Below are 18697 nucleotides of genomic sequence, written 5' to 3'. Positions count from 1 at the left end.
TTATAAGTAAGAAGCTGGTGAATAAGCAGGTTTCGTTACTTCGTTGTGGCTAGGCGTTACTCAGAGGATAACTAACGAGATTAGTAACTTCGTTACTTGTAGTAATAATATTAGACTCGTTACAGTAACTACATTACTTAGGTAACGCGTTACATTTGTAAGTAAAGTAACTTGAGTTATATTACCCGTTTTTCGTTATATTACTTATAAGTTACCACAAGTAATAATATTACGTAACGCGTTACTCCCAACACTGCTCATCAGGGCATGCACATTACATCATTCAGGGATACCTTACTTACAACATGTTGTGGTTCAGTATAAATGGGTACTCACCAATGCAATACAAACTTCCTTGAGAACATCATTGCTTGGATATATTTGAAGTTTATTTGATTTCAAAGCTTAAACATAACTTCAAATAAACTAAAAAGACTATCTGCCTTCAGAAAACCTTAAGCAGATACCAGGAGCCTAGATCACAAACACCTGTAAGTGTTGTCAGTTGCATGCAAAGTGTTTCAGTGTTCACTTTGTAGTATCATAGACCTTTGCCACTAGGCATTATATGCACCTCAGGATATGTGATAAGGTAATATGGCACTCCACTGGTTTCACTAGACAATAAATAAAACTAAGTACTGCTCTATCATCCAAGAGTTCAAATAATTACAAAATAATAACATACAAATCATCACATCATTATTAAAAGATGAAATAATTATAACTATGTATTGCTATACTGGAGTGGGTGTGCTGATTTTAGTCTGTAGCTGGTCAAATGGACCATCCCACAATGACTTGAGGTCTCCCTGTAGTGAAACATTGTCAAATATAAAGTATCACATACAAAATGAACAAGTGGTTTACTGCAAGTGATTTACTGAACTCCATTTACAAATACATCACATGATTTTATAATTCCTTGTTGACATGTATAAACCACTTATACAAGTTAGTGCATCTGGTACCTGTATGGTTGCCTTGACAACAAATGGTATTAAAGTGCATGGCACTAAATAGAGTAGGGCAGGTTGAGGTGATGAAAACATTTCAGCTGCTACAGCAGCAAATATGAGTCCTGTGGAAAGTAATGGTAATATTGAGTTACAAACAGTTTGTTGCATACCTAATGCATATCCGCAGATGCTAATTTGAAAATAACTCCATTTACTACAGGCTAGTGATATCCGGTCGGTTGCCATGGTAGCCCTCATTACCGCATGGTCATAACGCATAGCAAAACACAACAATAATCCCGGCAAGATCTGCAATGTTATTATGTACATACAGACACACACGCTATACACACACTATACTCACAATGTCTCCAAGCCCCAGCATGGAGAAGTGTCCACTGTGTATAGAACTAAAAAAAAAAAGGAAACAAATCAAGACACATGATAGTGGCCAAGGAAACCAGGTTAGGGTGCATGTGACAGAATTACACAGGAACAAGATTCACACATTCATAACTTCTAAAACAGCCAATTTTAACAGCGGAAACTTGTTTGGAGGTGGGACACCTCCATTTCAAATTTGAGATAAATCCACCTAACCATCTCAGAGATATGTGCTTTTTCAAGTTATTTTTTACACTCAACCATACACATGATCAAATTTGTTGTTATGCCTACAGGGTAAACTGCTTAGGGGAATATGTTGAAAATTGATCAATAGATAGATTAACCACCATAATGTTTGTGGTTTGAAAGAAATAGTAGTTTAAAAAGTTAAAGCAAACCGAGCATGTATGTAGCTAAAATAGTCTTATAGAACAGCTACACATTCTAAACAAATTCTTAATGTCACCTGCTAAGCAAAAACCCAACTCGCACTTTTTTACGAGTTCTTTATTGTCTACAGGGAAAATCAATAGGCTGTTAAGTTTCTGGTGAATACTCCTGGAGTTCTAACGAAGGACAGGCTACAGTAGAAAGAGGAAAACCAATTTGTACAGTGAAAAAAAAATTCCCATTCCCTAACCCTATGGAAAAAATTCAGGTGCTCATTTGACCGATATAAGTCAGAAGTACAATAGGCTATGGAGTTGGGACTTGTCACAATGTGTTCACCATGAACTGGGGAATATAGTTTTTGGTCTATACCCACCCATGCTAAGAAGTTGGACATGGTGATATAGATTTTACCACAATGTAAACAAACGCACATAACTCATGTTTGCTTCACAAAAATGAATGAAACAAAGGTATTCTGGAAGAGGTGAATCTGATGGTATATAAATTATATCAATTCAAGCCATAATAGTTAAAGCACTGTGGCAAGTGCAATATGGAAAAAATAGCACGATAGTGTGGTTGTGAGACATAAATATAGTATGAGGCAAAGCTGAGTGCTATATTGGCTCAAGACCACACCCTGATTTAATTGGAATCTGGAGAAAGAAAAAAAGCCGTTTAATATGACCTGGAATGCTACGATTGCAGTGAGAAAACTAGTGTCTACTCGTGATTAGTAGAAGGTTCATTTGTACAATTAATTCACTTAGTAGAGGACAAGAAGAATAACCCAAGAAGGATAGTTATGGTGTATGTGAGTTTGTACAGCTATCTAATTGTTTGTAACTGTGGCCATCAATGCGACAAAGTTGAAGGTGTCAATACAGTGGCTACTGAATCTACAGGTTTTTCAGCATTTCTTGTACTTTCATGCGAAAAACGTAGTGTCGCTGTACATGCGTGTTCTGCTATATCTGATTGTTCTCAAAGTGCAATAACCTACACTGTCATCCATTTTGCCACATGTACAGCAGTCTAAGGCACAATATGGGTTATAAAAACACACGTGTATGCATTCACAATGCATTTCGCACGAAATTACAAGAAGTACTGAAAACCTGTAGAATTCACTGGACTTACACTGATGGACAGTTTAGTGAACAATTTAAGACTATATCATAGGATTATCGTAGTGGAATTTGTGTGACATTAATTAGTTGTTAATTTCCATGGTAACATTGTTGACAGCTTTGTTAGTGGGGGTAATTGTGGTCATTCCAGTGTCTCCATGGGTGTGTATATGGTTGTGTCACATTCACACAAAGGGGGGTCTATCCATTTGCTGGAATGGATTAATGGACTCAAGATTTTTTTTTTTTTTTGCTTTTTTTTGCCTTTTATAGCCACAAATTGACACCATTCACCATGAGACATAAAACTTGTACATTACTCACAAAAAAAACTGCACTAAATCCACAGTACAGAGTTTGCTATCGACAATAATTTGTCTGCTGCTAGCAATGACGCAAGCACTGTGATTACTGTTAACACTGTTAATGTATCTGTCTGTTTTTCCCTAGTCTTCTTTTGTAAAATAGCACACATTGATATAGTTTTACACCTTGTATGCATGCATTTACAACAAAGAAATGGTATAGTATCTTTAAAAAAAAAATTATTTACTTTCCAAAAATGTGCAACCTCAGTTTGAGGATTAACGCACATATGAAACATGCATCGCCTATAGCCTTTCAGTAGTTTACGTGTTTACTCTAGCTTTGCCGGCTCTTTGTTTGTAAACAGCAACAAGTGCACAGTGTTATAGTGTTACAGTTAACTAAGAGAAACGCTTTCCAATGCACACACTTTCAAACAGGAAGGTATTAAGGCTGCACATATTTGGAAACACTACATTAATAAAGTGTAACAAGAGTTCAAACAATTACTTATGCAGTCATGTCATTAAAGAGACCACTAGAACTACTAGCTGTGTGTACATCTAACATGCAGGCAAGACATGCATATGTGGTATACTAATCGTTTTAGTAGTTGAAAAGGTGTTTGAGCAAACTTTATTTGAGTCCAGTAGTCCAGTCCAGTGAATGGATACACCCCACACAAAGTAATTTGATTTGATTATGACTTTACAATATAGGTGTAATTGGAGTTGTGGGTACAGTACTGAAGGTCCGCCAGCTGGGGTAGCGGCCATTATTATTTTACGACTTGGATTGTATCATACATTAAAAACGTGGGTAAGATTATTCTTGTAGAACACAACTTTTACTAATGTGATTATGCAAACTAGTCAGGTTTTTGCTCGGGTCACAGTTGAGCTAGAGACCTTCACACCTCAATACTACTTTCTCTAACCACAGAGCCACCACTTCCAGTTATCCAACTGATTTCTACCTCATAAACGAAAGTTCTACCTATAAAACATTTACAGCTCAACACCTCTAGCAATGAAACACAAGCATAAATTATATGTTGTTATTGTTTTGAAGGTTACACCCCCCATTAGAGCATAGCTGTTTGGCATGGACTAAGAGCTACTGCAAGTCACAGCCTTTAATACAAATTTGAGACTTCCTGTTGTAGTCATTGAAGTACCAAATATTATAGAAAATTGAATGAAGAAAATGGTCTAACAAATTAGATCACTAAAGTATGACATGTACAAGTATTACTACAAGATGTTTCTACTACAAGATGTTTCCACTACAAGATGTTTCCACCACAAGGTGCTACTAACCTAGGGAATATCAGTTTGCCAGGTATTGATAACGGTGGTCGTGTTTTGGCTGCTCCAGGAAGGTTTAGTTTATCAGCTACCATAGCAACCTGTGTGAACAGTGATCATGTGGGCTACTTATATATATGTGTGTGTAAAATGATTGGCTCACTGGATTATCAGCCACTTTTGTTGCCACAGCAACCATGACGTTACTTTCAAACACTGATGATGAGAAGAAAACCTGTATAAAAAGGATACATGTGGCTTAAAAATATAGCAGGCCTCTTTATTATTCTTCTTAAGCTTTACAGCATATTATACCAGGAAAAGTGACAAAGGAACGCAAATACAATAGTTTGTGTATGCTGCATCCTATGTTGTCAGCATACATGCTTTGAGACTAAGAAAATTTTAGCTGCAATACTTTTTAAACGTAAAAAATGTATGGGCCGCAACAGGTTGGTCTTTCTCCTTGTCAACATGCGTGCATTTTCTGACAAGTCTTTGCTAAAAGAGGCTTCACTGTGGTATGTACGGTACATTACCCAGAAGACATCATAAATGACTAGTACACATAACAGGATGGCTGACAGACGGAGGTTCGGTAGTCGGAAGAACTGCAGCATCATCACACATAGTGACACACCCAGTACTACAAGAGGAGGACATGGAAAAGCCATAAGACTCATTACCACACCCTCTTACCATCTAGTAACAACCAGTGGCCGGTGTATAGCCAACTAAACGTCAGCAACACTGCTATAAATACTGCTGTGGCTTCTCCTCCTAACAGGTGACCACAATGGCCAATGTGTTTCCTAGCAACCATTTAAAAGTAGATCACATTTGACAACAACACCACTAACCTTTGTTCCTCAAATGGTTGACACAACATAGTAGTGTATGGCATGAACAGTGTGTATCCTGCTACCGTGGAAACAACTATACATGGGTTATGATCACTCATTTTCAGTGGCAACAATAGCAGCTTACCTGATACACACAGAGTGAACACATACTGTATGGAGTCAAAACAGTAGAAGAACAACAGCAATGAGAATGAGCCAGCGATGGGAAAACAGGTAACATCTCGACAACTCAATGTGTGGACTAATGGAATGAGTGACAGAGATGTAAAGTATTTGGTAGCTACACACACACACGCATGCACGCACACACACACACACACGTGTACATACAATGTCACACTATATAGTGGACACACACAACTTGTACAAGCAGCTGTACCGGAATATTCTGCTGAATTCTTCTCTTCTTTTTCCAGTAAGACCACCCTGTACAGAACATCACCATAGTAAACACTATGATGGACAGTGTTTCAACTACTCAGGTATTCTAACAAAAGCACATACTGTAACAACAACAACCTTCTAGAAGCATGAATGATGAGCAGAACACTGACACCAAATATGGCAATCTTTGACAGATCACAGAGAGATGCAAACCTGCAGAAGTACAACATAATAATATAGCTCATATTGCATTGACTCTGCAACAACCAGTGTGCTCAACAATTAGGCTATAGTGCAGTAAAGCTGAGCAATGGAAGGTAATCAAATGGAATATTACAGCAATGCGATGTATTCGCTACTGGCTTTGGTAAAAGCTATAAATAGACTGAAATCACATTCAGTCTGACATGCTATTTGGAAGCAGACTTCTGAGTTATTCACTTCTGAATTTAAAATAGCAAATTAGAGAATTTGGTTACAGTTTCTACACACAACCTGGAATATCATTAAAGGAGCATTTAGATTTGGATTGCTTTTCATTTGCAAACTAATTCATATTCTAGAATTTAAATATTTTGTATATAAGTTATAATAATGTGAAATAATACGACTGCTCAATGTATAAGTGTACAAAGAGAAACCAAACCAACCAGAAATTGCTTTTCCATTCATGAAACTAAGAACTTACCAGCTTCTTCAACGGCTCATAAGCTGCTGACGGAACCAGGAATATTTTTTTTTATATGGTCACAACCTAGTAATATTCAACATAAAAAATGTCAGGGACTAATCAAATGAGATATCACTGGATATACACTTTAGGTTGTGCACATGACATACATCTACAAAAGCAGCCACGTGCACCTGCATAAAAGAAGACAGAAAATTTGGCACAGATATTATCAATAGGCTTCAGTACGCAAAACGAAAACTTGTACATGCTGAGTTTAGTTAACATAAACATTGAAAGAGTAAGCCTTGAACTAAGCTTTGCCAGTGAAAGACCTATCATGAAGGAGGCTGGAGTGTTAGAAAGTTTGAATTCCTATTTTGACTTAAGCTTTTTATATAAAGGAGTTCCTGTAGGCCTCTACTAACACAATTTTACCTCTGAAAAAGAACAAACTCTTGCAATAAAATTTCATCAAAACCAGTTGGTTCCAGTGAGTGTCATATAGAGGTTCCACTGTGTATACATTTGGAGAAAAATAATTCATAAGATGGGCCTTGTTGGAGACACTAAAAATGTTGGTGATGCACCAACAATGTAATGCATGAAGACCTCTATATGACACTCACTGGAACCAACTGGTTTTGATGAAATTTTATTGCAAGAGTTTGTTCTTTTTCAGAGGTAAAATTGTGTTAGTAGAGGCCTACAGGAACTCCTTTATATAAAAAGCTCAAGTCAAAATAGGAATTCAAACTTTCTAACACTCCAGCTTCCTTCATGATAGGTCTTTCACTGGCAAAGCTTAGTTCAAGGCTTACTCTTTTAATGTTTATGTTAACTAAACTCAGCATGTACAAGTTTTCGTTTTGCGTACTGAAGCCTATTGATATCTGAGCCAAATTTTCTGTCTTCTTTTATGCAGGTGCACGTGGCTGTTTTTGTAGATGTATGTCATGTGGGAATAAAACACTTCAAAAAAACCTTGACAAATTCACACAATTTCTAGTGACAACGTGTATTAAAAGAACTTCTATTTAGACTTCCATTTCAGCCAAGACTATAATATAAGTCTTGCTTAAATGTCTCTATCTATTTGTACCAAAATGCTTTATTATTGTAACCTTATCAGCATCAAATGTTCATTGTTCATTCTCTTAATAGTTAATTATCAGCTATGAATTTTAATCATGTTGATATTTTCATTTCACACACACTGCAAACTATCAATACAACATGGTGGTAATCAAACAGACAGCAGGGCATTTGCAGTGTGATTACAAACACATGTTGGTCACCATATTTAACATTCATAGTAACGATGTCATGCATTGTCACTCTGTAGAACAATAACGGGTGTTAATAGGGGGTGTATGCCTGAAAGTGTGAATTATCACATCTGTTTCACTATTATAGCAATGCAACTGCCACTGCGAGTCACTGAATACACAATAGCCTCCATACTCTAATGTACATGTACACTTAGATGATACACACAAAACACACGTTTCGGGTATGGTTTGTCACGCAGTCAATCATTTTAACACTGCTACATCAATTTGCACATCAGTCTTATAATTAACCAAGTACCCCGTATATTTTTGACACTTACGGTGATACGACATCCGCTTGGTCCATTATACAACTCGTAGTTAGAGCAAGCTATAGCCTCAGTACAGTTGGATTACATGATGGGTAGGGTCCCCACACACCGCTATTTACCGCTCACCAAAATAGATTACAAATAACGCGCAGCCAGCCGGTGGCCGCGGACACGTGAGTATGATTGGGGACTGCGAGTCAGAAAGAATATGGGTAAGAGCCGTGATTCACTCAATATATTGGATACCATATTAACGTGTTGTAGAAACTGATCGAGTCCTCAAGGTCACAGGTTGCCGTGGTGAAAAAGAAAAGGTATGCTTTGAAGTGTATCACGTGCGACATTTTAAAAATTTCCATCATGCAGCGCTTCACTGACGCTGCTGGAGCACGTGAACAATGCATGTGTAGATTGTAATGACAAACTACAGGACAAGGTACACACCCCCTTACACGATAACACGTTACTTATCACTTTGTTGTGGTGGGTGTGTCATACAGCGGTTCACAGCACCAGTTAATGTTCTAGATCGCCTGTCAGGGAACATGGCTGCACCTGCTATGATCGTAAGCTTGTTACCTGGACATGAAGGATACTCTGTGGCACTTGGCAACAACTATAGGAACACAGGTGGGTAGTTAGCTTATGGCTAATTAGATATGGGATGTATAGAGAAGGAAGCTGCAGTCTGTTGTCTCGCTCTTGTGTTGGTATATCAGCTGTTAGTTTGTTTAGGAGGAGCCAACATGTAACACAGCAATGTAAAGATGTGGAATACAATGCAGCATCAGCTGTGAAAGTTTTGTTAGCTATTTAAAGTGCTATACCAAATATCTCTGTTTCTTGAAAGTAATTCCTACCTGTGGTGATGCACTTGCTTACAGCAACATGGCCTGGCACAGTTGATGTTGGGTCCTATGGGGACTAGAGTATGTATGTGCTAAGCTTCTGCATTCTGACACTACTCTATGTAGTCAGTGTGACTGCATCATTTGGGCTGGAACTTGTTACCTTACATTATTAGTATAGTGTTGTGGTATTCTTGGTCTTTTTTGGTGCCACATTTTCCATTGATCTTCCTCCAAACCTCATTCTAATGTTGGCAGCTTCTTTAGAATATGAAATGCTACAAATGTGACACAATTTACAAGTCAGGTAACAACTCTTTGTTTACAAAGGTTTGTTAATATTTGATCTTGCTAACACCTAGGAGAAGGTATGTTGGTGAGTTTCCAGGTAGTTATACTGGAAAGTGTATGTGTACTTTTTGGTTGAGGTGTGAAGAGAGTTTGTGCTTTCTCACAACAGTAGTGTGTATGTTGTCTTGGGATTCTAATATACTTGAGTGTAGCAGTTAAAATGTTCAGCAAGTTTGGTGTTCTAGTTGATATTGTGTTTCTGTTTTGGTTAGGAATCAGTGATCTTTGAATTCATAGATCTGTTGGTGGTTAGGGAGTTGTTGGTTGTAAACATTTTAATACTCCAATGCTAGCGCCTTTTTGAAGCCACCTAAATGCTGTTCTTTTTATCTTTGATACAGGCAAAAAAAAAAAGCTACAGTAATCTAAACTACTGCTTCGAAGATTGACCTAACTTTCTACTATACAGAGACCAAAGTATAAGATTGTACCTTGTTTCATTCACGCACTACAGTCTCTCAAAGTTAACCCATACATTTTTTTATTCCTAGAAACTGGCTTCTTGCACAAGCATCAAATTCGCTGTGAAGATTCTTCAATAAACTTGTGGAAACTTAGCTCAGGGATTTGTCTTTGCACTTCTTCTTTCTTGAGTTATAAAACAAAGAGTGAGTGCCACGAGCGAACTTCGACTTCCGGGCCCTGTAACTTCGAGCTGGATCACAACAATAATAATTCCATGCACTAAAAGTTTGCAAATTTATCACTGATGGTCCACCAAAAGTTTGGTAGAGATCCGACTATCGTGTATTCCAGAATATCACCTTTTACAATGCAGTGAAGAACATGTGCACGCCAACCAGTTATTACAACAAATTCAATAAACCACAAATGCCAACTTTATCAAATAACAAGTTATAAATGATGAAGTTCTGAACTAAAAAAAAGCTATTGTTCCTTTTCTTTACACACTGGGACACCTTCCTGTTGGTTGTGGAGTCGCCAAGCCTGCTCTTCGATAGGTAACGCCTCGTACTGCTCAGCCAGTGCTTGTAATGGGTGATAAATCCAGCTGGAACATCGTCTCTACCTAAGAACAGGTGTACCTATCATCACTTGAGAAAACACAGGAAAAACGTGTGTTGGCTACAAATCAGCTTGCATTCGTGTCTTCAAAACTAGCACTTATGCACCTATCAATGTATTGCCCCACTACCCCCCCCCCCCCTCGGGCATATATGGGGCTATAGTGGGGATTTGACACAGCCGAATGTCAAATGCCCCATAGTAGGGCAAACCTATCGTGTCAAATCCCCACCGTTGGCCCCAGTTGCAACTCGGGATTTGACATAGCGAAGGAAGTTACAACAAAAAATATTTGGGCACTTACTGAACGATCGTCAAATGCCCCATAGTGGGGCAGCAGTTTCGTGTCAATTCCCCCTGTAAAGCCCCACTTACGCCCGAGGGGGGGGTGGTGGGGCAATACATTGATAGGTGCATTACTTTCAGGATAATTCACTCTATTGTCACTCTTGGGTGCCTAGAGGATCATTTTCGTCATGGTTTTCAAATGAAACAGGCTGTTTCTTGGCCAATTTCTTTGGCGCAAAACACGGCCGCCTAACACGATACTTTGAGTATGTGTAATATTGCCAATTATGATGTAACAGCCGCATGTGGTTATGTGGGTTGTCCCTTGAATGGCTTCAAAAACCGCTAGCACCCTTAATGTGTGAATACATTTGCAAGTAGAGTTAAAATTATTTGTTTACAAATAATTGTTTTTGTGGTTTCATTATCGCCAATCAATACATATTCTGACAATTGGGGTCAAGACAACTGAACATAGTAATGTCAACTTTTTCTAAGGTTTACATTGAAAAATGACTTTCAAGTTAGTTTATAAAAGAAGTCTGTTGTGAAACATATCTATCTTGACTTACAGTACAAGAAATAGCAATTGCCATATATAGGGGATAATTGTTTTCTGATCTATTTCAGCATGAAATCCGTAGCCTTAAAAAATCCATCTTGCAAAAAAAAAAAATGATTGACTCTGACTTTGATATACCTGCTGAAAAGTGACAGTTTCTGTGAGACAGTTTACATGCTTGCTAACCATCTCAGTTATTGATCATGAGCCCCCTTTGCTAAGTTTTTACTTAGATTCAACTACATTCCCTAATCCCCAGTCCTGTGTGCCATATGATGGTGTTGTTAATGGTTTTAATGCCCCATCACTAGAGGTGCTAAATGATGTAATACCCATTGTGTTAGGGGTGTGTAGTGTGTTGGTCTTGCATGAGCACCTGTAGGTGTGATATCAGAGCAGGTTAGCATCATACCCCTGTTTTTTTGTCAACTGCTTCAGCATTAGGTTAATACTTGAAAGACAAATAGTTTCGCTAGACAACAACCGTGCTGAGTCACAAGAACAGAAATAGCAACATTGAATTAAGAAGTAAGGGTGTGGCTTTACAAACTGCTCTGTTAAATTCTAATGACTAAAGGGAGGTTGGTTCTAAGAAGCCATGTATCAGAAGATGTATACAAAAACTAACATGTTTTGGTATCACTTCTTACTTTAGTGTGGAAGTGATACCAAAATGGCATGATATGACGAGTTTCTTCTGTGGGAAAGGCCAGTCAGTAGCTTCCACCAAAGCAGCTTGTACTGCTCAACCTTAGAGAGCTTTCTAATTACCCTACAGCAAGAAAAAATGTTAATCTTTTGAAGTACTATACAGTCCGTTAATGTATAAGTTAAAAAAAAACGATAATATTGTTTTGGGTCTGCTATTACATTGTGTTCTATTTGATAACTGTGGTTATGGGTCATGTGATCGTTGCAGGACTAAATAGCCACACGCATCACAGAGATCAGATGGTATTACCCTATGAGGTATGCTGCTTTGTAGTATATTGTAAGCACCATGCTTGTATCTGACTCTTCTAGGATACCGAGCTACTAGACTACCTAGATGCTGGCCAGGTAAGTGGATCATGTGATCTATATAAAACTAAATTAGATCTTGTTTCCATAGATACCACCAGTGTTGCTACCTTTGATAGATCATACCAAGGTAGGTTGCTGATACGTGAAATTGTTTTGGTTTGACTGAAATCACTGTTGTGTCTTGTTTAGTGCTGTCAGCTGGTGGATGGATCACTGATTGTTGAGCTTAGAAATTACCGTGGTTACCAAGAGTTGCCAGGAAAATTCTCTCAACAGTTATTGTTATTAAAGCCCACTGCAGAGGTCAGTGTGATGGGAGAAGTGTATGTATCAATATAGGCTGGTTTTGACTAGTAGCATACATGTAGTATATTTGTCCACCCAAAATTTACTTTTCTCAACCATGTACTGAATCAGATCAAAAAAATAACTAGCTTATAACTCTTGGGCCTTTAATGTTGAACCAGTTAGAAAATTTCATAACTGCATATATTTTCATGTATTTCAGTGTTGTAAATTAGCAAACAGAAATGCAATCAATGATTTTATATAGTGTATGTATATGTCATTGTGTGGTTTAATTAGAATATAGTGGCAGCTGTTAATCATGCAGTGGACGTTCATAAGGGGACAGAGGAGGATGGGCTTCTGTTAGAAAGCAAGTTACTGTTGGCAACACAGGTGTGTTCGGTAAAAAGCAAAGATGATGGCATTCTAGTTGTTCTAATTGTAGCCCCCTTTGTGCCTGGACACCACAACTGATGTCACTTGTGTTGCTAATCGTCTACAATACAATAAGCACAAGTTCCACACTCCTGCCATTAGAAGGTAAACTGTGTTCATCTGATTGTTCTATTAGAGTGTTTATACTAAATATGTTTAATTTTTAAACAATTTAATAGCTTTTGGAAGTAGTCAGTGTTGGGCAAGTTACTTTGTAAAAGTAACTAGTTACATATTACATATTACTTGCAACAGAACTATTTAGTTACAGTTACATATTACTCATAAAATAAAGTAACTGTAATAATGTTACATATTATATTACTTTGTATCCACAGCCTTAAGCTGTCACGTGTGAAACTACCACTTTATCACGTGACACGATTGCGTTGTTGGGCAACGTGCAAATCTTGGTTATAAGTAAGAAGCTGGTGAATAAGCTTCATTAAGTAGGCTTCGTTACTTCGTTGTGGCTAGGCGTTACTCAGAGGATAACTAACGAGATTAGTAACTTCGTTACTTGTAGTAATAACATTACGTAATATTAGACTCGTTACAGTAACTATATTACTTAGGTAACGCGTTACATCTGTAAGTAAAGTAGCTTGAGTTATATTACCTGTTTTTATAGGGTATTTCGTTATATTACTTAGTTACCACAAAAGTAATAATATTACGTAACGCGTTACATATGTAACGCGTTACTCCCAACACTGGAAGTAGTCATATGAAATTTTGAATGTTGGCCTAAACAAATTAGAGCATAATATTGTTGTGCTCCATACTTTTCATCTGTCTATTTACTGAAATCGCCTTTTTAGATATCTTAAACGACATTCACAAGCTGTTCTAACCAGAGCTCAAATGAATCAGGATGCTCCACCCCCAAAGTTTCTACGGTTACACCAGTACATTCCTCACGAGGCCCACAACAAAGTAGTTCCGGTAAGTCTCTGCTCTCACTACGTTAGTGATATGTTATTGTAGGTGTCACATGACCTGAGTGTAGGTAGTCTTGAGGTGCCTGCTCCACCACATATGGTAACTGCATGTGTATTCTAATTGTTTGGTTGTTATCCATACATGTCTAGATTCTTCAAGACATTACTAGAAATTTGCCAGTAGCAATAGTTGTTCCTGCATCAGATGAGGAAGAAACCACAACTGATGCTGTTTCCATGACAACTTCAATCCCATCACCTCTTTTGATGAAAAGGTGTGGTGCATTGCCATGGATATTTTATTGATAGTATTTTCATAGTTATGACGAGAGAGCTGACCAGTATCTGGCAAAGCCTAAGATTAATAGTTTTACAAAGAACTTTGATCCTGCTCGCAAGCCTTCTTTTCTTTCTATGTTGCAACAACCAAATATTCCTATGGGTGTTAGTAAATCTCAGCCAATAAAGATTTTGTCTCCAATTGAGAAGCCAGTTCCGTTTGTTCCACAGCCAATTGCTGGCCAGAGAAGTAGTATCCAGGGAACCATTCCCACAGCTAGCCAGCCAATTCTGATAAGCAGCATGCACCAAACAGCCATTCCTTCTGTGATGCAATCAATCAGTGTACAGAGAAGTAACATCCAACAACCTACCACCATTACGCCAGTAATGCAGCCAATTAGCAGCCAGAAAACTATGCAACCTGCTCCTGTAATGCAGCCAATTGGAAGCCAGATAAGTAATGTCCGACCCACTGTCACACTCCCTGTAATGCAACCAATCGGAAACCAAAGAGGTAATGATGTCACTCCCTCTGTAATGCAGCCAACCATAAGTAATGTGCAACCTACAGTCACACACCCCACAATGCAGCCAATCAGGGGCCAGAGAGTTGCAACCACTCCCCCTGTAATGCAGCCAATGAGAGGTCAGAGAACTACCACCATTCCCCAGCCATTCAGTGGCCAGAGAACTACAGCTACTCCTTCTGTAATGCAGCCAATCAGTGGCCAGAGAGCCATGGCCACTCCTCCTGCATTACAACAGCAGCAGAGAAGAATTAATGTACAGCCAAGTGGCATATCTGTAATGCATCCAACAGCCACTCCTCCTATAATGCAACCAATCAACATCCAGAAAAGTAGTGTACAACTACCAGTCAATACCCCTACAATGAAAGTCTCTATGACTCGCCCGTCTCTTTCAATGCCACGTCCAATTCCTAGCATCACATCAGTAATGTCGACTAAATCTACTGAAGGAGCCATACCCTTCCAGCATACAGTAACCCCAATTCCTGCCAAGCTTATTCAACCACCTAAACTTACTGCTGCCACAAAGAAGGCACCTATGCAACCATCATCAATCAACTCTACCCCTTCAGCTGTTCCCATCATGTCCAGTAACATTTCTGTACAGATTGTGTCCAATAGTAATCCAGTCTTTAATCCAGCACCAGTTGGAGCCAGCGCGATTACAGTAACTTCATCAATTACTACTGCAAGTGCAAAAATAACCACCTCACAGGTGTGTGTGTGTGTGTGTGTGTGTGTGTGTGTGTGTGTGTGAGTGCGTGCGTGCGTGCGTGTGTGAGTGAGTGTGTGCGTGTGATGTGATTGTATCAATACTTTTCTATTGAAAAAGTTCATATTGTGATAGATGTACTTGTGAGATTATGCAGCATGATCTTAATATTTCAATGCAGCTGATACTGTATAGTGGGAAATTTTCAAGTGATGAAACTTTTGCGAAACTGTAAAATCCGATTTTCACGTTTTTTTAATTCACAAAAGTCTAGAAAGGTAATAGCTATGTATATAAACCTGAAACATTTCACTATTATATTTTCAAGAAGCTATCATTACTTGCGAAATTCACAAAAGCTTTGTCCCTCGAAAATTTCCGGCTATACGGTAGTTGGTCAATAGTTGTACAGCAAAGTTTACATGTAAAGTCAGGAAGTAATTGCTATAAATTTGTGGTTGCTGGACAATGATCCATGCTATTACCATGAAATTCCCATGATCCTATGAAATACCCATGAAAGTTGCAGTTGGGTTTTTTCATGGGTAATGAAATACCCATGAAATGCTGGAGTAAAACAATGTACCCATGAACGAGTGAGTTTTCATGGGTTTGTATACCATGAAAATCTGTGAAATCACAGCCAAGAAAAACCTGTTGAAAACCTATGAATAATATTCATTGACTTTCCACAGGTTTTTCATAGGTTTGATTTCACAGGCTTTTCATGGGTTGTGCATACATACAAACCCATGAAAACTCACTCGTTCATGGGTACATTATTTTGCTCTGTGCATTCCATGGGTATTTCATTACCCATGAAAAATACCAAGTGCAACCTTCATGAGTATTTCATGAGGATCATGGGAATTCCATGGTAACAGCATGGATATATTGTCCAGTAGTGAACTATACTAACTTGTAATTCATTTTCATAAAATAAACACTTGTTTATCGACCTATTACGATATCATGATATCCTTATCAAATCATGTGAAAGTTGATAGTTGGCTTTGCTTGGTTATTCTCATCCCTATTGGGTAGATGTAACCGATTAGTACTTATATATTGTGTGTGTTGTGTTGTGTTGTGTAAACATAGTGGGTGTAGTAATCGGTGACATCCTTATCAATCATATCAGGGTCAACGATTACCTTATCCACTGTTAATCCGGCGACCAGCCCACAGTGGCCATGCAGCTCCGAGGGCAGTCCCGCCCATCCAGAAGTCGGCACCACCACTTCATCCTAGGTCATCATCTCCGGTACCTCCCCCAAGACCACCACCACTACGTCCTGCACCGAGGCCACCAACCCTGCAGTCACAGAAAGCTCCACCTCAACTACTTACAGGGTTACCAAGGATGCCCGTGCTACACAGGGCTGCTCCACGACCAGCCACACCCCCCACCACTACAAAGTGACACCGTGTGACTCTTCAATCTCCATTTTATCATGATTTATTTATTGTACATATTGCATGTTTGTGTGTGTGTGAGTGAGTTACTGAACTACACTTGTGTTGTTTTGTGATTAAGGATACTAGTTGTAAAGGGGTGTATTATGCCTTTGTGCATGCAAAAAGATTCGATAGTTTACCCCACAGTGGATTATAAATTATAATTATGTGTTGTGTTTTTTTTTCAGTGTACATGTACACATAAATGATTTCTGTTCAAATTATCCAATTGGGCATTAATTGTTTGTGGCATTTTAAGGATGCAACGTTATGGTATATCAAATATCGTCTCCAAAATATTGCTGTATATACAGCGGACAGCCATGATACCCATGACTCAAATCAAATACATGTACAAACAGGCTAGTACTATAATCAGCATTATTATTTTGTTCAAGTCATAGCTAACTTCTGGTCACTATCTTGTGGTTTGATATCTGATGACTAGCCACTGATGTGGTGGCAGCTAAATATATTATGTGGAGTAACTATTTACAGCCTTGGCATACGTATGTTGTGAAAAAATATTGCAATGCTGGGGGCTCAATTCTTAAAAAGCCTACCTTTGGCACATTTTTTTTCTGTTTTATAGCTTAAATGAGGTAATGGTAAAATTTTAGCTTAATATCTGTAAAGCATCCTGAGATATGACCAATTTACTGTCCTGTACAGTACAATGCATTGAGCTCTGTGAGTGATTAATGGTGACAAATTCATTCCTACATTTTATAATAATGGCATGTATTGTCTAAATTATTAGTTTTATATAGCCATTGCAGCACCTGAACAAATCATTCAATTTGTAAGTTAATTGGTGTCTCACACATGTGAAATTCAGATATAATCATCCTATCTTCAAGAAGCTTTGGGTGTGAAACTTCACAGCAAGAAGGTTTGATAGTGCTTTATCCAAATGTGCAAAAAAAAAATTTTTTTTTAATTGTTGAAATTGTGACCAGATTTGCGAAAAGAGGTCTTCCACACACATCCAATTCCATAAACTTAACTCCGTGTTCAAGTAATTAACCTGAAATTTTCACCATCTATTCAGCTATGTTGGTGCTCACTTCTGACCAACTTTCAAGTCAATAGCTCTTTTCAATATGAAGTTATGAATTCTCAAACTTGGCAAATTGGATGTGTGTGGAAGACCCTTTTTGAGACCGTTCATGGAGTAGCAATTGATTGCATGGATACTACTGATGGTGACAAATCACTTTGTTTATGAATAATTCCATTTCTACCATCTAAAATATTTCCGATAGTTTGAAGTATTCTTGGTACTTTTCTGCCGTTATAAATGGCATGTATTATTGTCTAAAACTTAGTTTTAGCCATTCCAGCACCTGAACAATTAAATCATCCAATTTGTACGTTAACTCATGATTGGTGTCTCACGCATGTGAAATTACTACATGGTCTGATATAATCATCCATATCTCCTAGCTAAAAGAAGCTATGGGTGTGAAACTTTGCAAAAAAATAATTTTTAAAAACGCCAAAATTTTCATTTGAGTTTTCCCAAAACTTTTTTGCATGTGCCCAAAAGGTAGGTTTTCCGATATCTGGTCACATTTGAATTCAGCGAAAATTCCAGGCATTATGTTGGTTATATGATGTCTAACAGGGAAATTGGAGTGGCTGTTCTAGAATGCTTATAAATTCCAGAATACCACAAGTGTTACATAATTGTAGTTAATGCTATATTATAAAGGTGACCAATAAAGTATTTAGTACAGCAGAATGAGAAGAATGGTTTACTACATGCTGATTGCATGACACAATCCCTCATGTGTTTCCCATGGATCATCAGTGATAGTAGCTGGTGGAATAACAGGCTGGGATCCTCTGACTATGACAAGATCGGTGGAAGTTCTTCATATCACTGACACTGACTCACACTGGAGTGTGGTTGAACTATTACCACATGGTACATATCAAGCAATTCCTC

The 18697-nt window shown here is 38.2% G+C and overlaps 2 protein-coding genes across 2 annotated transcripts; one reads left to right on the top strand and one right to left on the bottom strand.

The window, feature by feature from the left end:
• Positions 1–629: 629 nt before the first annotated feature.
• On the bottom strand, positions 630–8167 carry LOC136242398 (signal peptide peptidase-like 3). Its single transcript, XM_066033821.1, has 13 exons — positions 8012–8167; positions 5865–5942; positions 5725–5771; positions 5470–5586; positions 5343–5418; positions 5182–5294; positions 5022–5128; positions 4646–4717; positions 4495–4583; positions 1324–1369; positions 1130–1268; positions 972–1081; positions 630–812 (listed from the first exon to the last, which is right to left on the bottom strand). Exons 1-13 carry the CDS (start codon positions 8035–8037, stop codon positions 738–740), a joined length of 1095 nt encoding a protein of 364 aa, XP_065889893.1. The 5' UTR covers positions 8038–8167; the 3' UTR covers positions 630–737.
• On the top strand, positions 8147–16803 carry LOC136242397 (transcription factor SPT20 homolog). The gene is made up of 15 exons (XM_066033820.1): positions 8147–8214; positions 8267–8316; positions 8369–8438; positions 8503–8632; positions 11997–12046; positions 12101–12136; positions 12189–12227; positions 12290–12403; positions 12686–12781; positions 12834–12928; positions 13645–13768; positions 13811–13864; positions 13915–14039; positions 14085–15291; positions 16430–16803. The coding sequence occupies exons 1-15, from the start codon at positions 8182–8184 to the stop codon at positions 16709–16711; spliced, it is 2505 nt and encodes an 834-aa protein (XP_065889892.1). The 5' UTR covers positions 8147–8181; the 3' UTR covers positions 16712–16803.
• The last annotated feature ends 1894 nt before the right edge of the window (positions 16804–18697 follow it).

The sequence above is a fragment of the Dysidea avara genome, chromosome 13 (assembly GCF_963678975.1).
Source record: "Dysidea avara chromosome 13, odDysAvar1.4, whole genome shotgun sequence".
Taxonomy (NCBI): domain Eukaryota; kingdom Metazoa; phylum Porifera; class Demospongiae; order Dictyoceratida; family Dysideidae; genus Dysidea; species Dysidea avara.
Note: the sequence above shows the minus strand (reverse complement) of the source record. Positions and strands in the feature narration are given on the sequence as shown.